At 41.0% G+C, this 27,082-nt stretch overlaps 1 protein-coding gene across 5 annotated transcripts in view; it reads right to left on the minus strand.

Annotated features, from left to right (window-relative positions):
* RAI14 (retinoic acid induced 14) overlaps positions 1–27,082 on the minus strand; it is an 89,956-nt gene that overhangs the window by 27,838 nt on the left and 35,036 nt on the right. For all 5 annotated transcript variants that reach the window (XM_041120868.1, XM_030004854.2, XM_030004853.2 and 2 more), the window contains exon 3: positions 10,531–10,661. In XM_041120868.1, coding sequence (XP_040976802.1) covers positions 10,531–10,661 — 131 coding nt within the window. The remainder of the gene's footprint in view (positions 1–10,530; positions 10,662–27,082) is intronic.

Below are 27,082 nucleotides of genomic sequence, written 5' to 3' on the forward strand. Positions count from 1 at the left end.
AGTAAAAGTTAATCTAAAGAAAACATTTTTGTTGCATGAAAATCCAGCAAGGCTTAAGAACTGCATATAGTGCTCCAAGAACCAAAGAGCATGGATATCCTTATGCGACATGAGGGACATTGATAAAGGATAGCTCAGGGTTATGTGCTGTGTTTGAAGTTTCTGTGTCTTTTACACTTATAATACTTCCAATCTCTTCAGATTTGAAGCAACAGAACTATTTGGATTTATTTTCTTTAATTAAACTGGTATAAAGTGAACTTCTCTTAATTCATAGGGGAATTGCAAACCAAGTGCAATAATACATACTTACAGTAATTAATCTACTAGTAACACATTCTTCAGAGACCACTAGTTAAGATGACCTCTTAACATTTGTTTTTATAAACTCTTTAAATGATTATGGTAATATATTTTTATTTTGCATTTCAGAATAACTACACTACTAAAGCGTTTAAGATTCCACATTTCTGAAGAGGAGTAGGGACTGGAACACAGACATGTACAGGAAAAGGCAACTTCAGAGCTTTCCTACATTTTCCAGTTAGTAGTTTCCCAACACAGCATGCACCTGTAAAGCAGGTGCCAGAGAATGCAAAGTGATATCTAAGTCCAATACATAAGCAGCCACCAGCATAGTCTATTGCCTGAGACCTCATTTTGAAGCCAGAAAAATGAAATAAATCCAACATTTGCACATTGCTCTGTTTTGGCTGTCTGTTGTTCCCTTTCCCTTCATAGATTATAGTACATTTTTAAGCCAGTAGCAGCCAGTTGGTGTAATTAAAATCTACACATACAGCTTATTTGGTTGCATAAGTCTTTGAAAAACATGTAGAACAACTGCAGTCCATTATGTAGATAAAAATCCAAAAAACCTGCAGCCGTAGCCCTGTCCCATCTAGTCTCACAGAGCCTGGTTCTGTCCGACCCAGGGGAGGCACGCTTCCCTCCTGTTCCCCTGCCAGCTCGGGTAAAATGAGTGCAAGGAGCAGCCACAGCATTGCTCGTGCAGAAGTGGGGTGCTGGGTTCTGCCTCCACGTGAGCCAAGCTGCAGCTGTTTCAAGCCAGGCATACAAAAACTTCCAACCATCTAGGCTACGCTCTGATCCAAGCAACTGACAAACTTCTTGAAACCTGGCCAGGTCTGGTAAAATCTGGGTATTTGGCAACTCTGCAAATGGAACTGCTTTACAGAGAATTCCAGCTGCCTGATGCTCATTACAGGTTTGGCCGATCCTACCTGTGAGCAGGAGTGGAACGTGCAGCTCACAGGCTATCCAAACACATGTCTTACAGGAGTCCTTCAGAAGATGACTTGCTTTCTTCTGAAATGACTGCCCTACTAATAGATAATGAAATGCAATAGTTTATTAAGAGTAGACATCCTACCAGCCTATGTGAAAAAGCAAGTATAAAACAGAAGGTGCAAGCTGACTCCTAGAAGAAATTACAGAGTGACTGTTGCCTCTTTGAACTCCAGCTATCATTTGCAAGAAGTCCTGTGCATGTAAGATGCAAAACCTGTTGGGATGTTTCTCAATGCTCAAAGAACTTTCTATGAAATAGGGAGTTTGCTCTTTAAGTAAGTGGAATTTGTTTGTTTTACAATATAGGAAATCACTAAAGAGAGAAAGTAAAAAGCTTCCCTTTTCAGAAGTGAAGTTTAGGATCTTTGTAATTGAAATCAAACTAAAGAGCATTAATTTCTGTCTCTTCAGAAGATGGCCTCTTCACTTCTTTTTTTAACATGAAGACATAAAAACACTAAAATGTCTTATAAAAAATTGCTTCAAAAATGCATGCTAGAACCTGAATGCTGTTGATTTCAAGTCCTGTCAAAAGTATAGCTAAGAACTAAAACTTGGATCATGATGTCTCCAAGTCTAAGTGATGGGTCATGTACTCAAAACCATCAGAAATGGTCTACACAGTTTCAGTCAAGAGCCAGCAACAAACCACTAACATGAATTCCACTCTATGGATCTCATGTAAAAGTCTGCATAATTGTCAATACAGTAACGTTTGTATGAAATGTGGAATTTTTCATGTATTGCCAAATTATAAAATCAAAGTTAAAGTATTGCTCCTCCATTATAGAGATAAGAGCATTTCCTCTCACTATACATTAACAATTGGCTCATACTGAATGTAACAGAAAGTTAATTAGCCCAATTTAGTATCCTGGCAGAGGACAGCTTCACCCAACCATGCCCAGATGTTTCATTAACATTTTTAAGTGTTAGTCTAACGTAGAAAGCAATTTTTTCAGGAAACTTAATATCAACACCTTAATTGAATTATATTCATAACAATGCTACAGGGGAGAGGGGGAACAAAAAGGAACAATCAGGATTTGAACCTGAAAAGAACTTCAGGAAGGTTTTGGAGAGGCAAAAGCTTTTACACCCAAGGCTCCCATGGAAACAAACTTCACAGGAAATTTTGGAATAAGAACTAGATTTCTGCCATCTTTTGGCTAGAGATAAGAGGTGAAGATCACGGTGGTCTTCCTTATTTTGTCCATGCTCTGAAACCTAGACATTATTGTGACCATCTGGACCATCATAAATTAAATATTGTGATAAAAGTCAATTAAAAAATATTTTCTGTCAGGGATCATATCAGGTCACTGGAACACCAATGAAATCCACTCCTGGAGAAGTGACAGTCCTCAGGCACTACACCGTTCTTGCAGCTCCTACCCCGGTACAATTTTCAAAAGACAGTATGCTAGTATGCTTTTTTACTTAAAAGTTTAGGCAATTTTAAGAGATGATACAGACTCTGTACAAAAGAAACATCTTCTAAAGCATGGTGTTAGACTGAGGACCCCCAATATGTGCACAAGAAAATAATGTAGAAACTGCCTGAATTTCAGAGGTCTCCTAGAGGATTTATAGGAATTTCTAATCAAGAAAGGGAGGATATTAGAATTCTTCTTCCATTTCACAGGCACTGAGCTGACCTGACTCACTCATGGGGGACTTCAACTTTCCAGACGGCTGCTGGAAATACAACACAGCAGAGAGTAAACAATCTATGAGGTTCCTGGAGCGTGTGGAAGATGATAACTTCCTGACACAGCTGGTAGGTGAGCCAACCAGGGGAGGAGCCTCACTAGACCTACTGTTTACAAACAGGGAAGGACTGGTGGGAGGTGTGATGGTCAGAGGCCATCTCGAGCTTAGCAACCGTGAAGTGATAGAATTCTCAATTCTTGGTGAGGCAAGGAAGGGGGTTAGCAAAACCAGCACTATGGACTTCTGGAGGGCAAACTTTGGCCTCTTCGAGGCACTGGTTGAGAGAGTCCCTTGGGAGACGGTCCTGAAGGGCAAAGGGGTCCAGGAAGGATGGACATTCTTTAAGAAGGAAATCTTAATGGCTCAGGACCAGGCTATTCCCATGTGCCGCAAGTCAAACCACCAAGGAAAATGACCAGCCTGGCTGAACAGGGAGCTTTTGCTAGGAGTCAAGAAAAAAAGGAGAGTTTATCATCTCTGGAAGAAAGGGCAGGCAACTTGGGAGGAGTACAGGGATCTTGTTAGATCATACAGAGAGGAAATTAGAAAGGCAATAGCTCAGCTAGAAATCAATCTGGTCACTATTGTAAGGGACAACAAAAAATGTTTTTACAAATATGTTAACAGTAAAAAGAGAGTCAAGGAGAATATCTATCCTTTAATGGGTACAGAAGGGAACATTGCCACCAGAGATGAGGAAAAGGCTGAGGTACTTAATGCCTTCTTTGCCTCAGTCTTTAATAGGGAGACCAGTTATCCTCAGGGTACTCTGCCCCCTGAGCTGGAAGGCGAGGATGAAGAGCAGAATATACCCCCCTTAATCCAGAAGGAAATAGTGAGCTACTACACCACCTGGACACTCACAAATCTATGGGACCCGATGGGATCCATCCAAGAGTACTGAGGGAACTGGCAGAGGTCCTTGCCAAGCCACTCTCCATCATCTATCAGCAATCCTGGTCAACAGGGGAGGTCCCAAAGGACTGGAAGCTTGCCAATGTGACGTCCATTTACAAGAAGGGTCGGAGGGAGGATCCAGGGAACTACAGACCTGTCAGCCTGACCTCGGTACCAGCGAAGATTATGGAACGGTTTGTCTTGAGAGCACTCACGTGGCAAGTCCAGGACAAGCAGGGGATCAGGCCCAGCCAGCATGGGTTTACAAAAGGCAGGTCCTGCTTGACCAACCTGATGTCCTTCTATGACCAGGTGACCCGCCTAGTGGATGAGGGGAAGGCTGTGGGTGTTACCTTCCTTGACTTCAGCAAGGCCTTTGACACTGTCTCTTGTGGCATACTCCTTGAGAAGCTGGCGGCTCATGGCTTGGGCAAGCGTACTCTTCACTGGGTGAAAAACTGGCTGGATGGACGAGCCCAGAGGGTTGTGGTGAATGGGGTGAAATCCAGTTGGCGGCAGGTCACAAGTGGTGTTCCCCAGGGCTCAGTGTTGGGCCCTGTTCTGTTTAATATCTTCATCAATGATTTGGACGAGGGGATCGAGTGCACCCTCAGTAAGTTTGCAGATGACACCAAGTTGGGAGGCAGGGTTGATCTGCTCGAGGGTAGGAAGGCTCTACAGAGAGATCTGGACAGGCTGGATCGATGGGCTGAGGCCAACTGTATGAGGTTCAACAAGGCCAAGTGCCGGGTCCTGCACTTCGGTCACGGCAACCCCATGCAGCGCTACAGGCTTGGGGCAGAGTGGCTGGAAAGCTGCCCGGCAGAGAAAGACCTGGGGGTGCTGGTCGACAGCCGGCTGAATACGAGCCAGCAGTGTGCCCAGGTGGCCAAGAAGGCCAACGGCATCCTGGCCCGTATCAGAAATAGTGTGGCCAGCAGGAGCAGGGAGGTGGTTGTTCCCCTGTACTCGGCACTGGTGAGGCCGCACCTCGAGTCCTGTGTTCAGTTTTGGGGCCCTCACTACGGGAAAGACATGGAGGTGCTGGAGCGTGTCCAGAGAAGGGCAACCAAGCTGGTGAGGGGCCTGGAGCACAGGTCTTATGAGGAGCAGCTGAGGGAACTGAGGCTGTTTAGTCTGGAGAAGAGGAGGCTGAGGGGAGACCTTATCGCTCTCTATAACTACCTGAAGGGGGGTTGTACTGAGGTGGGTGTCAGTCTCTTCTATCAAGCAACTAGTGATAGGATGAGAGGAAATGGCCTCGAGTTGCGGCAGGGGATATTTAGATTGGTTGCTAGGAACAATTTCTTCACTAAAAGGGTTGTCAGGCATTGGAACAGGCTGCCCAGGGAAGTGGTTGAGTCACCATCCCTGGAGGTATTCAAAAAGCATGTAGACAAGGTACTCCAGAACATGGTTTAGTGGGCCATAGATGATGGTTGGACTCAATGATCTTGAAGGTCTTTTCCAGCCTAAATGATTCTATGATTCTATGACTTCTCCAATTTTGAAGATCAGCTGTCTAAACAATTTTCTATGGTTTTCTTTCTCAACTAGAACAGTATAATGACTGTAGTAAGTCCGTGTTCTTCCAATAGGTTCCTTTAAGATAAATATTATTATGTACAAGGAAAGACTCTCTCTCAAAGGTAATTAAAACCTGATTTTCTTTTTGAGCCCTGATGTCCTTTATGCCATTCGCCCCACCTCCTTATACAATAAGATCCGAAAGAAAGAAAAGAAAAATGAATACTATGTACAAGATAAAGGATTTGGGGTTGGAACATGCTCCAAATCTTATTTTCAGTTCAGCCTCCGAGGCATGAACATTCTGTTTCAAATGAAAATATGTCATTTCTACTAACTGCTATTGACAATAGTTTTGTGAAACAATCCTTAAAGACTGTATTTGTGGAGGTTTCTGAAGCTTTTTTGTACCATTGTCAGACTAATTTTATTAAACAACAACCGATTCAATTGCAGTTAAAAAAATTTACAGAGACTATTGTTTCATTTAATAGCCATAAGCATTTAATTCTAGTTCAGTACCTTGCAGAAACATGCAAACATGGCAATAATGGACTGGCACACAGACAAAGTAACTTTAGGACAAAGAAGTACTGCCATCTATACATTGTGAATACTTTCCAAAATTCTCCCCTACCCTGCACTCCAGTAACAGCAGCAGCTTCTTTAAATAACAGCCCATTTGAACACTTGGTCTTGTGGAAAGTGCAGTACATGAATGAATCCTATCCCCTCCTGAAAAGGCTCTCTTTGAAAACCCTTTTTTGTTAGTTTAAGTGGGATTTAAATTATCAAATTCCAAACTGGAAAGCACTGTTTTGTTGTTTAAGGAAGCTGGACAAAAAAACCCTATCTGGCAGAATAAGACTACAATGGCAGAGTCAGATTTCCAGATAGGTTCTATTACAAGTGCGCTTGGCAATAGTCTCTGCTATGTAAGTGGGAGCAACAATGGGGCTGTGTCAACTTATGCCAAAGGTGGATTTGCTCCATGGCCTTAAAACTGATTTATTGTTTATAGAAAAGACTGAGTCAGAGGCAGGGTGGTGGTGTGGAAAGTCAGGCAAGTCTTAAAAAACTCGTTTCATTACTCTGACAATATTTTTTTAATACTTTTTTTTTAAGAGGTACTGCTGGAGAATTAAACTGCCTGATGAAAATCTGTAAATATTACCTCTAAGAAATTTACTAGTACCTAGACCTCATTAATTTAAGCATATCTATTTTATTGCATGTGGACAAGCCACAAAGAAAAGGACCCATAGGACAGAGGCAAAGAGGACACAGGTGAGATTTAGGTGGTTCTGTCCAAAACTGAGCCAGAGGTGGAGCACGTCGTAGCAGGACCAGTGGAATGATGCACACAGTACTAAACAAGACAAATAGAGAAAATCCTGGGTTCTGCTCTCTGTTCCTCTCAGTTCAAGCATTTCATATTAAGAAGCCATTTGATTATAAACCAAATCCTTTTAAGTACCCCTTTAAGCATGAAAAATTAGAGTCCTCTCTACCGTCTGTTTAAAATAATGTACTATATTACTATACTTCAAATAAAGATCTGGGCAGTATTGAGAATTCTGTTTGTAGGGTTATTAACAGAGTGAAAAAGAAAAGATCTTAAAAGAAACATGTCACACCTTAAGGGAACAGACAATGACAGACTTAACAAACCTGTACTGCAACAGTCAATTGTTTCTCCTTTTTTGCTTTCAAGCACATTCCAAAGTCTTTAATCACATTATGCACATCGTTATATAACTGAATCCATCACGTTCTTCTGGTTAGTCACCTTCAGCTTAATTATGTAAACAAATGCATCAATATGTACTGACAGGGATCAATAGACCAGTCATCCAAACTGCTCCCTTCCCACATGGCACTGCAGACCACTTTCTAAAAAGTAACCAGTGAAATCTGAGGACAATGGTGGCCAGTTGTCCCCAAAAGACCTCTCCAGATGCACCTTCTCAGCATGAGAGTCTCGCATGTTACAGATTAGGTAGCTGACAAACTAGTACCATGCTTCTGTGGGACACTAACAGACCTCAGTGCTGGGCTGGAGCAGGGTCTATGCCTCTTAGCAGAGCTTCTGAGATAGGGCAAACCAGCTATGTTAGGCACCCAGAATCACTGTGCAGGAATGAAGCCCTAGCATCACACTGCAAACATAGGAGAAACAAGCCTACCCATACAGAAATTATGGCTGTACTTCATTCTGCACACACTAAAAAAACCACTCTGAAGTGGGGAAAATGAAAACAAGACACTGCCCATTATTAATAAGCTATACTGGAGAACTTTTCTGGGTCATGATACTCGTTGGTAGCCATGTCTTTCCAGATCAGTGTCATTGTTTCTACACCTGACAGTCTCTATCTTTCAAAACTGAGACAGAAATAACCTGAGCAGGTCTGGTAAGTTTCCCAAAGCATTAGAAACAGAATGAGAGTTGACACACTGTATTTCTGTATCACAGCAATACTATTTTTCTTCGTTTTCTCTCAAGTCTTCTTTTAAACCACTAGACAGAAATAACTAAAAAAGTAAACGACAATTAAATCAGCATACGGAACAAGAACAAGCAGAGATCTTCATAGCATTAATTCACATTTGTGCCAAGCAATTAAAAGAAGTATTTGTATCTGCATTATTAGTAACAGCATCATTAATATAAATATATGGTCATCGACTTCTTTGTAGCTGCAGATAAAGAGGAAAAAAGGGGAATTTTGTAGTGTATCCCTGTAAAGCTGAAAATCATTGCACCAGAACCCTAGTTACAACAATTCCGTTTCTTAGTTAAAAGGCTTGTACATAAGCATTGATAATTTCAGTCTTTGTTGGTTCCCTAGAAAAATTCATAGTATCAAATTATATATGAAACTTGCTAACTAGGTGTTACACTGGATACAGTGCAGCTTAAGAATCTAGCTCTGAAGTTATGTTGACTGTAAAAACATGAGATGCTAAACATAGCTGTAATTCGGAAGATTCAATGGAAGTCATGCTTTGATTGTGTTCAAAAGAAAAACACGTGCATGCAACTTTTTAAAATAAAAAACATATTAAAGTGTGGAGAAAGCCCACTTGAAGTAATTAGAGGACCTGGACTTCTGCAGTAAGAAGTTGCAGGTCATTATGAGTCACTGCCATCATTCAGTTTCCTCAGATGCAGAACAGAAATAGGGTAGATGTAGGAAACTGAAACAGACCAAGGAAGAAGCAGAGCCTGACTCAATAAATCTAACCCAGAGGCAATTCATTAGAACTCATTATTTGGTATAAACTGCCTTGTGCTGCCTCTCCCAAGACTAGAAACAGTTTTCTTTTCTCCCCATTGTTTTGGGTTTGTGTGGCAGGGTTTTTTTGGTAGCGGGGCAGGGGCTCCAGGGGTGGCTCCTGTGAGAAGCTGCCAGAAGCTTCCCCAGCTGTGAGCTGGACCCGCCTCTGGCCAAGGCCGAGCCCATCAGTGACAGTGGTAGCGCCTCTGAGATAACATATTTAAGAAGGGGAACCTGCAGCAGAGGAGGAGATTGGAATGTGAGAGGAAGTCCTCTGCAGATACCGAGGTCAGTGAAGCAGGAGGGGAGGAGGTGCGCCAGAGGAGGTGGATGCCCCTGCAGCCCGTGGTGAGACAAGACGGCAGGCTGTCTCCCCTCAGCCCGTGGAGGGGAGCTGGGGAGCAGATGCCCACCTGCAGCCTGGGGAGGAGCCCACGCCATATCTGGTGGATGCCCCCAAAGATGGCTGTGACTCCACGAGAAAGCCCGCACTGGAGCAGTCTGTGCCTGAAGGACTGCAGCCCGAGGAAAGGACCCATGCTGGGGCAGCTTGTGAAGGACTGCAGCCCGTGGGAAGGACCCATGTTGGAGAAAGTCATGGAGGACTGTCTCCCATGGGAGGGACCCCATGGTGGAGCAGGGGATGAGTGAGGAGTCCTCCCCCTGAGGAGGAGGGAGCAGCAGAGACAAAATGTGATGAACTCACCCCAACCCCCATCCTGTGTTCCTCTGTGCCACCAGAGGGAGGAGGTAGAGAGAACTGGGAGTGGAGTTGAGGCGGGAAGGAGAGAGGGGTGAGGGGAAGGTGTTCTAAGGTTTGGGTTTACTTCTTAATATCCTCGTTTTGATTTGATTAGTAGTAAATTCAATTGATTTTGTTTCTTCCCCAAGTTGAGCCTGTCTTTTGCCCATGACCATAAGTGTTGAGTGATCCCTCCCAGTCTTTGTCTCGACCCACGAGCCTTTCTTTATATTTTCTCCTCATCCCACTGTGGCCGGGGTGGGGGGAGGAGTGAGCAAGCGGCTTCATGGTGCTTTGTTACCAGCTGGGTTTAAACCACGACACCCATCTATCCAGAACTTCATGAAGGCTTTGGTTCTGTCACAGGATGCCTATTTCTTATTTATCTATTTAATCATCTTTCTATGCCGTAAGAAAATAAGTTTAAAGGATGGCAATCTCTTGGCTGTAATTTTCTTGCTGGAATCTTTTATCTTCCACAATTTAGAATGTTCACAGAACAACAGGAAGAATAGAAGAGAATACTATCTACGAAATAAATAGAGACTGCAAAAGGAATCTTGTTCATGCAACTTTCACTGCTAAACTTCAATCAAAGCAATGAACAGTTGCATGAATCATTAGCATCTGCAGGATTTTAAATTCAGTCACCACAGTTTCAGTTCAAACTAATACATTAGAAGGAAAATTTATCTTAATTTCTATGTCATTAAACTAATATCCATGAGAAAAAATAGCCCCAAAGATTAATGCCTCTTGGAGTGTGCAATCTGCAGTGTGCCATGAAATTCCCGAGTCCCAAAATACCGTGTCCTAAAATGGCCCCAATCTACCCAGCAATCCAGCTTCAAGTTACCTCAATGGGTTTGTGATTCCGAAATAGCATTTTAAATGTAGAATTGCAAATACAGACTACCAGAAAGGAGCTTTCCAAAATGTACTGTTCTTCAGATGAAGAAGAAAACTTCATTTTCAGGATGGTCTCTGGTTCTTAATTCATGTAAGTGGCATACATATCCAAGGCTGGTTTTGCCCCACCCTTCTGTTTAAATCACTTACGCAGTTTTGCCCTCACTATCTTGTTTGGTGGCACTGGCTCCCTTTTTACCCAGCAATGAAGCCACTTTCTCAGGATCGCCATTCTCCACCGCCTGCAGCAGCCGATCATCGTTCTTATTCCACTCATTGGTCTGGAGTAAAAGAAAAAGAAGGGAGAAATATCATTAGTACCAGCACTGTGCCCAGGCTCTGCTGAATGATCCTGCACACCTTTATCACCATTGAAAGCTGAAACAAAAGCCCAATCCAACGAAACGGCACAGAGAAAGCCACATAAAAGTAATTTGCAAGCTGCATAGCACAGGTTCCCAAGGCCTTAATGGCTCAAGCCAAGGCCTAAGCAATCACTGGACATGACCTGTAACATAAAAACTCTGTAGAAGAGTAGTGCAGGAAGAAAATCCGTTTGTTCTTACTGTATTAAAAAGTTCTCCTACATTTGCTTAGTCCTGGTTTCTATTTTGGAGCTGCACTGGCCCCATTGGACCTTCATCACATACATCATGTGGATGAGCAATGAGGTGCCTCAGCTGATTCACAGCCCACCCTAACACCACAGGCCAGCCAAAACTCTCCATATTTAAGGTTCCTCCCAGCTCACACTTTGTAGACAGTAACTGGTTAAGAGACTGCCCTTTGCAGACTGTAACTAGCTTTACTAGCTTTTATCCCCAGCAGGTGTCTTTAGAACAAATGAATCAACCACTCAGATTGATGGCACATCCCTAGTGCTGCTGAAAGAAAAGATGACCATCCTACATTTAAATCTTTCCAAACTTAATCCACTAACTCTTTTTGCTCCTTCTCATCAGCTGAATCAGGGAAAGGACACTACTTCCTAATGTGATGATTCTCCCTTCCCCTCTGAACTCTCAGGACATGGCCTATTTCCTCTACCAGACCTCCAAGCTGGATCTAGCAAGATACTAAGAAAACGGAGGACAGTTAACCTTCTGTATCCCATGTGATCACAGCAAAACAAGTGAAAGTTGCATCCATGCCTTCTAGTCTGGACTGACAACAGGGTTCAGTCTTCAGGAAGAGCTATCTGGTGCAATTAAAAGCTGCATTTGGATTAGTGTTAGCACCCTGCTACACTCAGGAGAGTTATCTTCAACAGACTATGGCTTTCTCTTTGATATCAGTCAGCTCATCTCCAGCACGACTGCCTATTCATTAGCACTTGATTTCTGCACAACTTTTGGAATGACTAAATTCACATTAATATGCTCCTTGAGAAATACTCAACTTAAAAACCCCACTCTGTCCTGATGCTCTACACAGCCTTTTTTTGCCCTCAGCTGAACAAAAAATTTGATGTTTCTCTGTCTGGACTTGTGAGGAAAAGTGTACAAGGTGCACACTGACATGAACTAACTCCACAGGCTGTGCACACCCTGAAAACCAGAACAGGAAGAAAGTGTTCCAGGTTACTAGTTATTTAAAAACCAAATAAAAAAAAACATTAGGGAGAGTGCAGTCTGAGTAGGAGAGCAGACAGGAGTTGAAAGACCACCACCTGAAACCAAGAGTAGGAATGGCAGCTCTGTCAAAGGAAGATAAAGAGAAATTGCAGCCTGTTATGGCAGTGGTATGACTGGTAAGTAAATGCACGTCAAGCAGGTTATATTCTTTATTCTTACAGCACTGGAATAAACCTCTGTAGACTCTAGAGCATTAATTACATCAGCAAAACAAATTGTTTCCCCTAGCAGTATTTAGACTCCATGACAATGAGCGGCCAGCCAAGCAGCAGGCTCCACCTAAAATGAAACTCGATGCATATTCTTCCTTTGGGGAATTTCATGCTTTAAAAGGGGCCTGTTATTAAAAGCAGATGTTAAAAAAAATCTATCTTACTTGTAAATAAAATCCTTTAAAGTTATCATTGTTTGTTTGACAGCATATTACGCCTTTTGTTTTGGAGTTTGTACTGTTTCTGTGGTTTTTATTATTAAGTCATATAAGATATTTAAATATAGGATATTTGATGAATCACCCTTACGCACAAATCACCCAGATGACTGTAAAGCACTGGTAGCACCTAACTCCTGCACTTTTTGTTGTTGTTGTTGTTTTATTTTTGTTTTAAATATTGGAAAAGAAGGAAGGATATGGCAGGTAACACACACACTCCCATGTCTAACCAAATACTAAACCATACTTTGAAAAAGAAATACAACACCTAATTTAAGATTTTCTCATAACCTGAAATAACCAGTTTACTTCTGAAACATGAAACAGAATAAGCTACAGGAAAATGTTAAGATTACGGCCTGCTAAAAATCCTTGGCAGAACAGCTTTCAGAAGAGCATTCAGCCTTTTAGTACAAAAATGGTCACATCTTCAAGAAGCAGTTCCATGAGTATTCCTCCAGCTATTAAATTGAAACATTATTGACATAATCCAATATCCAGTGTTCTGGTATAAGCAAGCAATTACATTAATGCCAACTCCCAAATTCAAGAAAGAACTGAGATCAAGAGTCAATTTCCCCTTTGAGAAGCTGCTGTGATAACTATATCCCTGTCTATAATTACACTATCATTAGCATCCCAGACCCAAGAGAAACTAACACAGCTGGGTCCCAAATTACCCCTCAGTATTTATCTAGTGTGGAAGCTGAACCTAGGAGATATATAAATATTGAATGGGGAAGCCTGGAGTGCTCTGAAAGTGATTCTGGTGTTGCAGAATGATGCCATGCTCACACTAACAGTAAAACATTTTATGACATATGGTATTAATCTCTTACAAGAACAGAGCCTTTAAGTCACCTTTACTGTAGTTTTCAACCATACCCTTTTTGGTAATAAAAAATACACACACACACAGAAACACAATTAAAAAAAGATTTAATGATGCATAATTTAAAAAGTTGCTTCTTACTTATCTGTACAGCTAAATAGATTCCCTCATATTTAAGAACTAAACAGAACCGAACTTGGACAAAGCATGAAGTGACACAGTCTTTCACAGGGACCCTTAAAACACTCAGTTCTGTCAGATTCATCTCAGTGTCAAGGAAAGGCTATCAGTGTACATTTCCTTATTTTTCACACAAAGCTGGTAATTCTTTATCCTGCTTAGAGGAAAGTGGTAGAGGCTGAACGCTAGGATAGGAAGATCTGTATTTGGTAGTCATGTTAAGAACCCTGCTTTCAGTTCTATATTTAATTAGTGTCTCTTCTTCTAAGCGCTATGACTCACAGTTGTTAAAGGAATTAGTAATTTCAGAGACTGCCACATACCTAATTTGCTTACATTAGTTCTTCCAATTGCATGTTTTCAGATTTCCTTACTGATGCTATGACATCTTTAACACTACTGTACCAGCAATTTTGTTTTGCTCCTGGAAAACAACAGGATACACACAGTTTCCCTTCATCATTGTGCAGCAGTAATGCTCATTTATACACTAAAATGGCTGTGTTCTACATAAGATGGTTAAAAGCCATCATGCTGTATTGCCCATATAAAAGTTACGCATCTTTTCATTAAAGTAATAAAGATTCCATTCTAGGGCATCAATAAATGTGTCATCATTATAGATGAAATGTCAATTTTATATTCAAGCTCTCTCAAAATTATACACATTTAACCATAATGCAAGTTATATGTATCTATTTACAGACCTCATTTTATTTTCAAAATTAAATAAGGGATAAATCTGTCCACACAGAACAAACAACTATGCAGGCATCAACTGTTGCTCAAGTATTCCTCTGATAGGATTGAAATGGGTTTTTCTTCCCCACTGTGTTCAAAACAGCAGCACTGTACAATGCATTCCAGAAGTTAAAGGTACAACTAATAAAATAAATGCCATGTAATGGACTCTCAAAAACATCCATTCCAACAGGGAATTGTAGGCCTGCTACTCATTCTCTTCAGGAAAAAAAAAATCTAGAAGCAAAAAGAATACCTATGATACCCAGAAAGAATCTGTACCCAGGACTTGGCAAGCAAGGAGGAGGCATTTAAGTCAGCAGGGCTCTCGCAGCGCCTCATGTAATCAAAAATTGTACAGCCACTGCTGCCCAGAGCACATCAGAAAATACAGATCTCTGAACAGAGGCAGTGACTGTTGCATTACATACAATTTCTGAATCTCTTGTAATATTAGCCTGGTTTTGACCCCACAAGTCACACTTATCAAGTATCCACCAAAGACTTGGGAGGTAACTTCTGCTGGGATGATGCAAAACACGGGTACTCCCAGCTATGGTTAATACTGTTCAGTGTAAAAGCCACCTCAAACTGCCATTTATCATGCAGCACCAGCATTTGTTTCTCCTAGAAAACATGCACGCAAGAGATGCTCTCTTCTGCCAAGAGTACTTGAAAGACTGAGGTGGCCAGCATAATTGGAGACCTTAACTTCAGAAACCTGCTGCATCAAGCTTCTTCCACTGCAGCCCCACAAACGATCCCATTCCACTCATCCAGGCTGCCCAAACATTTCTGTAAGTCCCTTTCTTCAGCTGCCCACTACCACATCCTGCTGCCTCTAAGACAGAGGGGCACTCTCGCCTTGCTTTTACCTACACCCACTGACTCAACTTTCACATTTCATCCAAGTAGCACAGCACCATCCACCAAATAGCCCTTGGGAAGTTTCAGTCCTGTCACTACCACTCTTTCAGGTAGTATAAATTAATGTTTCCTTTTATGTCAGAGATGCCTAGACATGTAACATTGCCACGTAGGGCACATCAAACTGAAGGTTAACAGAATAGCAGTAGGGTCTTCAGGAAAATCTCCAGTATAGCACCAGAGCAACAAAAACATCAGACTCGTACAGCTAAGCAGATACTTTTCATCAGCAGTAAAGCTAAGGTTTGGGGTTTTTTGGTTGTTTTGTGTTAAGTGCTGCAAATATACAAGTTAGCCAACTGACAGCCAACTAGTACAGCATGACACACAGTTCTACACATATAGCATGCAAATGAAAAAACTGAGTGGCTCTGTGTAAACACACGCATTCAATGAATTTGGAAGAACCTGATCCTGGAAAGACTGCACATGTGGGGCTTCTTTATCTCTCCCTTTCCCCCGCCCCCCTTCTATAGGCCACATGCCAAGCAGTTATCAACAGCCTTCCTTCAAACAATTAACATTCTGCAATAACAATGGTTTGTGAACACATGCACAACTCAGCTGATGAAACACACATTTCAGCTTCATCTAACAGAACCAGTACTCCACTCAGTACTTCTTCAGGCTGGGGGGGGGGGGGGGGGGGGGGGGGGGGGGGGCGTTGGTTGGTTTGTTGGTTTGGATTTTTTTTAACATTTGTATACTGTTCAGTTTAGGTAGTGATAATTGCCATTATGTATGAAGAGACGAAGTAAAAGTGATCAAATCTCAAGAAGTGCAAGTTTTTGGATAAAACAAGAAATTTTCAGTCATGCCTAAAAATAGTCAATCTTTTCCTATTAACAATAGTATAATTATGCAGGGGATCAGACAATCCATCATCCCTAATAAATCCTAGCTGCAACAATCACCTGCCATGCTGAAGCAAGGAAACAAATACAACACAGTGACACTTGAAAGGATGGTAAGCCAAAATCCAAACATCAGGTGGCTTAGCAGAGCTGGGTTGAAATTTCTGACTGAAAGTTAACATCCCTCTCACGCATGCTCTTTAGTCTTAATTTTCATTTTTCAGATAGGAAATGGTGCTGTATGGCCTCACTCAGAAGCATCTCTCTGGTAACAGTTAAGTGTTTTCCGTATTTAAACATTTAGGAACCTGAGAAAGAAGTTTGCAGGAAAGAGCTAGCCATGGTTAGGATGGAAAGCCACTCCTGCACAGGGCACTGTCTGGTCAAGGCTAATGGAGTGAAGCAGAGGGCAGGAGAGAACTGATTGATTTGATTAACACCATCAGTTTATGATTAGCGATTAAAAAAGGCACAATACTCAAGCCAAATGCAGCGTGCTCACAACACCTTCAATGATCACCATCAAGACAGGCTGAACTCTCCAAAACTGCAGCTCCATCAGCCAGACACAACCTTTGGTGGCAGCTACTGACAGTAATTGTACTGACAGTTGTCGACCATGTGTCTCCCCTAAGCTTCCTCTATGCATAGGTTATTTCCTCTACAAACCTAGAGATAATTCTATGGTTGCAAGATACTAATAAAGTAGTTATCATACTCTTGGGGCTGAAACTGCTTAGTAAAAATCCTTCATCATTGGGATCATACACAGTGTGTTGACAAGTTGACAGACTGTTCTGAGTCCAAAGAGGAACCTTCATATCAAAGCCTATTTTTTATAGTTAAAGCTTGCACTGCCTATTTCACAGGTTGTATTCTCTGTCAGAAAGTGAACATTTTCCTTTCCAGAAGGGAAGATCAAGAATTTAAAAATATGTTTTAAAAAGGTACCCGTTCTTTTTTCAGGTGATAGTTCTACTTTAGCACTTGTACACAGTGTTTTCCATGTGCAAAGATCTGAGCAAACATTAACTGAACCAACAACTTTTTGGTTTTTTTATCTTTGGCATGCAGCCTACAGGAGATGATTTAAGTGACCTTGCATTGTTGCAAACCTACTGGAGACAAAGTTATGTTATCTCCACTGAAATCAGAACTGCAGGGAAGCTGAGTAGCAAATTGAAATTCCTGATAATTTCAAACTCAGCAATTCACTGTCTGAAAAGGAAAGGAATACTTAAAGACTGGCGTCACAAACAATCGCATGGCAAAGACGCTGAACACCACTGCATCACGAGGTCATCTACGAAAGTCTGCATGTGCTGGACTTCCCAAGAGAGTCTTATAAACAAGAACAATCCTATTGTAGGGAATGCATTCACTAGACAAAACATCCCTCACAATTAAAACAACAGATTATGGTTTTTCTCAAAAGAATGGCTTATGTGAAAACTTTATAACCTAGGAGACAGTGGTATGTGAGTAGCCTATACCTTTCCCTGCCCTCCATTCCCAATTTAGAGATTGTATTTGCCAGTAGCAAACTTGTATGGTGGGAGTGGAAATCTCCCTTGCAGAGGGGCAGCATGTTGTTGAGCTTATCAGCAACAGCTTATCCCTGTGGCAACAGCTGCCAGGACATTCAGAGCTTAGCAGATGCCAGACCCAGGCCTATTTCAATTGCTGTGGCTCCAGCTCTTTCCTGTACCTTTCACAGTCTGCCCATGGCGCATATATAGCACCAGTGGCATTGCAGGCTGACTTCTGTTGCACCGCACTCCACTGAGGCAGCGCCCTGAAGGCCATGCCAAAAGATGCTATGTTCATTAACTTCACCACAAGTAAGGTCTTGACCTCTAATTAAGTTGTCAAAAAAGCAAAGCCTGACAATGGCTTTGAAAGTAATTTGTAGTGATACTATCTAAATGTCACTAATTGCTACAACAGAAACAGTCTTTTCCAGCTTCACTTAGTCATCCATGTTCCCTATTTTAGGTGACTGATGGCTAATAATACTGATTGTATTTACAAAAGAAGACAAAACATTTGCAGCTCACAGAGCTTACACATGCATTTGTTTAAAGGTGGAAACAGCAGCAGCAACGCAGGTAACCTGTGAACATTTTACAACCAGAAGTGTTAATCCATTGTCCTCCTCTTGCTTCTTGAACTACTGTGCCTAGCTGGGGTAGCTATCCACGCAAAGTGCATGAGGTTTGTTTGACGCTGGAGACTGTACTTGTGTCAGACCATGAATTCCATTTGAACTGGAGATAAAAAGCACCATGGGGAAGGCAGGAAGCAGTTGGAGTGAATGAACAACAAATGGTAACAAAAGACTAACGGTAGATTGTCAGTAAACCTTGATAATTACCCATTCATTGGGTAGCTTCTGTAGATAAAGAAGTGATTATTTTCCACGCAAACCATTTTTTCATGCTGAACCCCAGAATAATGCAACTGAACAGCAAGTCACTCAGCAGGGCGCTTCTATCAGCCAGTGAGGCTGCCCGGAAACTTTCCTGGCAAAAGGGGACTACAGACTGTGAAATGAAAAGGGTCTTTCACCAGTAGAGAAGGGGAAAGATGACCTGACTGAAATGGTCAAGAGACTGGAAGGTTGGAGGGGGGTGGGGGAAGCTGTAGAAAAAAGTTAGTGTGGTCTTTGCTTAAATAATGACTGGAATTTGCAGCAGTCTGTGAGTTGTGCTCCAAGAGCACTCAAGAGGGAAATAAAAATGGAAAGAAACGGATGTAAGGGTTTGCTGCTTTGCTGAGGTATTTGTGTTTCTTGTTAGTAAGTTTCTTGGGTTTTGTTTGGGTTGGTTTGGTTTGTTTTTTTGGTTTTGGTTTGTTTGTTTGTTTGTTTGTTTTTTAAACAAACCTGCATTTGGTTTCACAATTTCAGTCAGGCTCTAAATGAAGAATAGCCGTAAGGTCAGCATAGGGAATCCGCACAGTTAATAAAGCATAGATAAGCAGCCTCTTCGTAACTCAACTGTAAGATTGCATTTCTGTAAGAGTAAGAAAGTGAAGAGGCTGAGCCCAGAAGCCTGCAAGGGAGGCCAAGAGGGCATGACACAGTCCACCCAGACCAAGGAATACAGTTGGCCCACATCTAGTGAGCGTAGAGGCACGTGGTGGAGTTCTGTGTGGGCTGGGAGGCACACAGCTCACCCATGCTGCTCATTTCACTTCCTAGTAAAGGCCACGATGTATTTTTCCTTCAGATAGTACTTTTAAGCCTTTTAACAAGAGAAAAGAAATCAATCTTTGCATTTGAGGAACAGTGAGATTTCCTGTTAACATCACATCTAGGTACATCAGGACTCCTATTTTCTTTTGAGCAATTACTGATGTTTTCATGTAACCAATTTGATTCCAGTGGAGATAAAGGAAAAGTCATAAGCAAAAACATGCGCAGCATTAGAACAAAATAAGAAAAACTACATCTAAATCATTAGTAACATACAGCCAGAGCATTGGCAGTAAGTCCAGCTACTGCCAATTGTTTATCACCTCACACATCACCAATACAGCAACTGGACATTTATCTTTACTTTCAGATAGCGAAGGATGTAGCAGTAACCACAACACATGCAACCAATCATTCTCAGTAAGACAGAATAAAGTAAAGCCAAGAATTAATTGTGTATATTTGTGTAAGTGAAACAATGTTTATCTTAACACAGGAAAAAAAACACAAGGCACTTTTTAAAAATAAAAAAGCTAAATCAATCCTGTTTGAAGTGACCATCTCCCATTGTTCTGTCTTTTCTCATATTTATAAAGATCTGAGCTACAATGAACTGAGATGACTGTTGTTCTCATCTTGAAATTACTCAGTAAATTTTACTAAAACTAAAACACATCTAATGGACTACTGTTTAATGCTGGACACATGGCAGCTCTCTCCTTCAAAAAAATCCATGAGGTGTCAAAACACAGACTTAAAAAAAACCCCCACACTTCTCAAATGGTTATCCAAGGACCACCAAGAATCCTCAGGTTTTCCTTACAGTTAAAAATAAAACTATGTAAACAAGAAACTGATCATCAGCATGAGATGCATGGAAAAGACTGCTTTCTAATGAAGACTGAAGAACTATTGAATCAAGATATTTTAGCTATGTATCAAGGTCAAATAGCAACTCACATAAGGTCTTTCAAGTTTTCAGGATTTCTGCTGCACAACTGCCTCACGGTTAGTTGGGGCAAAGAGAAATCATGAGATTTGAAGTTAAATTGGCTGGACAATCTAATCTCAGTTTTTATCTGGTAAGTATATTTCAGTGGCAAGCAGGCTGTAAGATACAGGGACAATGCCAACCATGCAAGCAAAGTTTGTTTATTCAGCTATTGTGTTGACTATATTGCATTCCTCAATACTGTGTTAGACACAATGGTCTGTGAAGATCACAGTGTACCTAATGACCAGGGCATAAATCTGAACTCTCTGGTTCGAGACAGTGACAGGAACAGCCTGTTAGCTTTCAACATTCAATGCCATACACATGCCACTTCCTTAGTGGATTGTTTTTAAATTCAGCACCACTTATTTCTTGGTATGAGTATCTGAGCTGACTACATCTACCTAGATTTTTAGTAACACCCTCCAGTTTCTGTAGACTAGTAAATTTAGTCAGAGAACACAGGTACTTGATGGATCTTCTTGCTTCCAGATGGACAAATGGACATCCATCGTGCGGTAACTCAGTCAACTGCAACATTACCTAACTTACTAGGACTGGCACTTTAGACCCATGGCTCCATCCTTCCTCCTGTCTACTGCTAAAACTCTCCAAACATTGCTTATCTTGCCACTTCTGCATAGTAAGCTGGTTTTCATTAGGTTTAGAGCCACTGCCCTTTTTTCCTTCCCATTATTCTGCAAAGGGGAACAGAGGCACAAAAGCTAATTATGACGTCTGCAGACAAGAAAAAAAATTCACCACCAAGCAGAACTGCACACAGTCCAGAATTACATTAATTGATCAGTATTACTACTGCTGTAAGATGTATTCATAGGGTACCAGACAGCATGGCATCTTATTTTTTTATTACAGATGTCCACATGGTATCACAGCTCACAATGAAAGCCATGTCCTTTTTTTTTTTTCTCTACTGACTAGACTAGATTACTTGACAAAGCTCCACTATCTTAATATTCTCCACAAGCACCAGAAAACATCTTAGATGGTTGTTTTCAAAACTACTTCACTTTTTTTTTTATACCTACTAGAATGCCATTGTAGGAAGCAATACAATTTCAAAATTCGTAACAAAACATGTATTAAAATCTCAAAACTATTCAGAGTAGAAAAACAGTCTATTTATAGTTGAATTTGTCATTCTTGTAAAGGACATATCCACTGTTACAGGGTTATAGCCTTCTATTCTGAAACCCATGACAAAGCCAAACAAAACACAGTGCATACATAGAGACAAATCCCTATTCCAAGAAATTATTTTGTTTGGAGTCTCCAAGGGCTCAACTCAATCTCCAAAAGTACTTCATGACTACAAAAGAAGGCAAAAAAGTTTCACTATCTGTCTGATCTTCATGAGTCCACTGATAGATGTTTGTGCTGTGGATTGACCTCTAGATCTAATATTTGTCAGTCTCCTAAACCAAATATTAAAGCAGCAAGCTAAGCTTAGCTGCTTTTACTTATATGGGTGCAATGAAGGATAATCCAACAGTCATAGGAAAGGTATACCTAGGATACTTTCCCAGTTGGACTTAAGAAATTGGGAAAGCAAGCAATTGTTCTGCATGAAAATAAAATTCACTTCAGCAGCCAGAGAAGCGTATGAAATTTCACACCACCACATCTTCCCACGTTGTTTATGCTCCACATCACATGCACTAAGAATCAGACAAGTCTTATACGTCAGACTCTCTGTATGCGGAACATCAACTGCCCACACATGGCAGGCCTTAAGTAAAAGGAGAGAAAGAGCAAGCAGGCACTCACCCTGGCTCCTTCCCTTAGGCCTCATCTGCAAAAGGAGCTCCATTTCTTTACAGGGATGAATAACAACATGCATAGCCCTTACACAGATTTTGTATTCAGCAGGCATGGATCGCCTCACCTTTCATCTGATCAGTGCCACAGCTGGCACAGCATCCTCCAGGCAGCCTGTGGAAATTCATTTCAGCTCCCCCAAGCTAGTGGTGGGGTTTAACTCTTGTCTCTCTGCTGCCTGGCGCAACCACCCCAGCTCAGTATTAATGGACCAGTCTACACATAAATAACTCTCCCATTCTCATCTGAATATTCTTATCCATGTGTGATTTACAAGAGCGCCAAGTGCTATTGCTACAGTGCTCTTGCTAATTTGAATACCCTGCACCTCACCAAACATGCTAGGGTTATTCACACAAGATAACAGAAGTCACAGACAGATATCTTTCTTTATCTTTTTTTTAAATCAAAGATTCACTTGTCTCCTATTAATTACTTCTAGGCTGGATTGTATTTGCATGCCACAATCATCAAGTTACTCTTCTCTTATCAAAGACTAAGTGTTGCCAATGGTTTGTCTGTTGTAACCTTGATCCCCCTCTGTGAGAAATACTGTTACTGCTACATCGAGAAACCCTGCTTTGGGTTGCCTAGCTTACATTCTGATTTCTTCACAAGATCCATGCACATTTTCTATGATAGGAGAGCTCAGCAGCTCAACAACCTAGAGATTTTCACCTTAGCATTACAAAGCCACAACAACTTAAAAATCTACAATGAAAAGATGCACAAAGCATAAAATCCTGAATGGCAGTACAGTGCACAATCTGTCTTTGGAGACAGAGCACACAATCCCATGTAAAGTAAGTGGGCTAGCTGTACTACAAGCCCCTTTCCCACCATCAAAAACATCCCTGTTACAGCCATAACCTCTTTGTCAGGGTCCATGGAAGGGCTGACATGAGAGATAAGTGCCTAGTAATAATATAAATCCTATAAAATGTTTCCCTAAAGCCACCCTACCCCTTTGATGCTTACAAGTAGAGCGACCTGACAAATATCCTCGTCACACTCCCCATCATGTTCTGTTTACGTATCTTTCAAAGATTGAGACTGCACACCAAGGCTATGCTGGATTCAGTGGAGTGCATCTAAAGCAAAAACTGTGAGTGAATAACTGCTGAATTCAGACTGTTCCAAGGAGCAAATGGCCAATGAGCGGCTAGGTAATTCTCATCCTTTTCAAAACATGCTTTTCAATAATTTATGTGAAAGGGTGGAGGGAGAAAGGGAGAGCAAGGATTTGTAACAGGTTTTAAGTTTTCAAGGAAGAAGAGATAATACCTAAGAGCTTTGTGAGTCATGACCAAAAAAAGCAAAAAATGTGTGTGTGTTGTTTTTTTGGTTTCTTTTAGGAATCCACATCACATATCTTTGGGGTTCCCTTCCATCACATGAGATAGGAAACCCAAAATAACGTACAAGCATCTTTTTTGCATCCTGTAACAGCATCTTTAACAGATTCAGTTAATAACTGCAAAGGATTATGTAAATAATAAGCTGAAAACAGGGTAGTTTTCATTGCCAGAGACAGCAGAAGGTTTCCAATTTTTATGGGTTAAAAAAGCCAATAAATTTAACAGTCTTTTGAAGATGCTAGTATAATCCTTCCAAAAGTGAAGAGAACAGATGACTCAACCATATGGCCAAGTTCCACTAAAATTCTGTCTTGTAATCATAAAATATGATGTAATGTAGTCTGGTCCCAGGAGAAGGAAAGGCGTTAGACATATGTGACATGCACAAGCATTCCCTAGATCCATCTGGCTAACTATTTTAAAAAGGTATTACACAAATAAGCAGGGTTTTTTAGAAGTCTCCAAGATAAATATTCTTAAGCCTTCTCTTGGAAAAGAAATGGGTATTGCTCTTAAAATCTACATTAATGCATCAACCATTATTGTTACAAACACCGCTCAGCTAAATAGGTATAATGAACTACTTAGTTGTTACAGCTTTCTGTAGCAATACATCTTTAAAAAAGTTTGCCTTTATAAACTTTGAAAGCAATCTGTGGTTTATTATTACTTCACACTTAATTAACATAAAAGTGCTAGAAAGGAAGAGTTTAAAGGACTATTTGCAAATCAGAAGCAGCCTCCATTTCAAAAATATCTAGGTAAGAGAAAAGAATACACATCAACTAAGAATACACATACACTAAGTGACAAGGAATATTATTTTCTACATTATGTAAAGGCTGAATGAAAAAAACTGCTGAGAAGGAAATCAGAGACATCAGCCACAACAGGTAAAATAATCTTCAGTTCATTAATTACCCAAATATGCGCAACAGAAGTCATCAATACCTCAGTTACTCAAATATTTCACATAATCACTTGGAATGAATGGTAGGCATTCAGTGCATTGTTATCACTCAGGTCCTCATTATATTCAGGGCGCCATTTAAGAAGGTATGCACAGATGCCTTGACTAAGCATGTAATGTCTAACAGTTCTATAGAAAAACTCCACTTTTTATTACAGGTAGTTTAAATCCATCCACAACTCAAGTCAGGCCACCAGAAAAACAGACTGATTCCAGCAAGAAAAGGAAGGAAAAATGACAAGCAGCAATAGTTCCATTTCTCATAGTGACAAACTAGGAAGGGAAAATTACTGGGGAGCTGACTGAGATACAATTACTCCAAAGCCCTCCTAAAACCACCACACTACAATTCCCCTCTCTATAATAATACCTTGCTCTTCAACAGAGACAGGACCCTGGCAGCCACTAAAAGAGCATACACTGAGTATCCTTTTCCATAAGAGCATGCACACTTTACCAGGTCAACATAAAAGTTTAGAGAAGTAGCAGAAACCAATAAGCCAAGTGACTACAGAAGTGAGCCAGGAAAAGCATCCATGTTTCCTGACTCCCAGCCCAATCCCTACAAAATCAAAGTGTTAGGAATCATCAGGTAAGGCATAAAGAAGAAAACAGAGTAACTACGCACTGTACACCAACTGTACATTCAAGCTGTTCACCAATGTGCAGTATTGGTCTCTAAAACGGCATTAGAGCTGGAAAAGTTTCGAAGTGCGAAGATGATCCAAAACCAGCATCTGTATGAAGAACGAATAGGCTAGGGTGTCTCAGTCTCAAAAGAGAGGCAAATTTAGGGGGATACAAAGTCAACAAAAAAGAATAATATGGGGAAGGTGGATGGGTATCAACTGTTCAGTGTCTTTTCCAGCACAAGGAGGGACCATTACATGAAAGTGGAATCAGGTCAAAACCAAACAAAAGAAAGTCAATAGCAGACTGGTGGAACTCCTTTCAAAGGATGTTGCAGACGCAGTAAGTTTACATGGGTTCAAGGAGGGACTGATCATATATTCGGCAGAAAGATTCACTACAAATTTGGAAGAGATTCCTTCAAACCACAAGGAATTCGTTTCCACATTCAGGAAACTGCTTGAGCTGAAAATATTCAGCAGCTAGGCAAGTATTACGGAAAAGTGTCATACGCACTTGCTCAGTGCTTGCTTTTCCCTAGATCTGCACTGACAGGCACTATTGGAAACAAAAGACTAGGGAGCCTCAACCTGAACCAGTAATCACTGTTCTGTTCTTAACAGGAATCTGTTCAGCACTGTTGCTTTTTGCAGCACAGCTCCTATTCCCTCTCCTGCTCTGCAGAAAAAAAAAAAAAAAAATCAATGACATACTGATGTCCGTACAGCCTGATAGGCACCAGGACCAGGTTCACATCAGAAACGCTGCCCTAAAGAAGCAGCTAACCACACATGACGCCACTTTTCTTCAGTTGTGAGTTGGAAAGTAGAAAGAAAAAAACAGCATTGCTACCCCTCATCTGTGCTTCACCTCACCAACAAGCATATTCCTAAGAAAGAACCCCTGTGCTTAAGCAACCTGTATGCTGTAGGTCCCTAGCAATCTCTTAGCTCCTTCTCAAGTACCCAAAGACAATTAAGAAAAGCAAGGCAGTAATCCTGAATTCAACAGGCCAGCTCTGTATCACCAGCCCAACATTTTTTTAGATGACTGCAGAACAAAAATGGTTTAAAGCCACCAGATTTGGCTATACTGCCTTAACCACTCAGGCAGAAGCTGGAATACTTTTGATTGTATGGTCTTCTCATACCCCAGCCACCGATTCCTATAATCTTCTAGCAAGAGCTTTTAATGATAACTTGAGTCAAGGGTTGAAGTCTAAACCAAGGACAGGCTACAGCCGCAACTTAATTCAGGGTTTGGATAAAAACCTAAGGAGGGATAAAACAGTCGTTCTGACAGAGGCTGAAGACACATCTTTACTATGAAAGGATACAACTTCAGTGGACTATCATCTCTTACGTTAAGTATACTTTATGCCATGCACATCCCCCTATAGAAATATTGAACTATTCATTGAACCAGCCATTTGGAAAGTTAAATATCTAGTTTATGTACCTAAATATGGATTTGAAGAGGAAGCACTCAAGAACTTGGCCTGCATGCTAGCAAAAAAAAATTTTATTTAAAACTGTTGAAGTATCAATTACCATGTATCAGTTTTATCCTTCTAAAAAACTTCACTGCACTAAAAAAAAATTTTAAAAAATCAAGGACTTTCATTTGGAAAACTCTACATAGTATTGCACAACAGCCCTGCAATTACTTCTGAGAAATCAAATTTTAAAAGATTTTGGCCTAGTATGCTGTTTGAATGGGAAAAGACTGACAAAGCTAAGAAAGTGAAATCAACCTCCTGTTACTTTCCAAAAAAAGGTTGCAGTGAAGATATTGCTATTAGCAAAATATGCGAGTAATATTACTGTAGTGACTACAGAAATTACAGTGAAGTGTGAACAGACAAGTCGTCCATAATCTCACCACAGAACACTGCTATCTGCTTGAGAAAAAAAAACTCAAAGTGCTCTTCAGCATCTCCAAAGAACTCTACAAGGCTGAACGATTATGCACTGGAAAGCGTTTCCTTAGGAGTGAGGAAAGTTTTGGCACACACTTTGCAACGTCACTATAAATTAAACCTCTGTGCTGCAGCTGTCCAAGGCTTTGTACTCAGTCCCTGACACAACACGTTGCCTCAGGCTGCTTGCTGAATG

Source organism: Aquila chrysaetos, chromosome Z (genome assembly GCF_900496995.4).
Source record: "Aquila chrysaetos chrysaetos chromosome Z, bAquChr1.4, whole genome shotgun sequence".
NCBI classification, from domain to species: Eukaryota; Metazoa; Chordata; class Aves; order Accipitriformes; family Accipitridae; genus Aquila; species Aquila chrysaetos.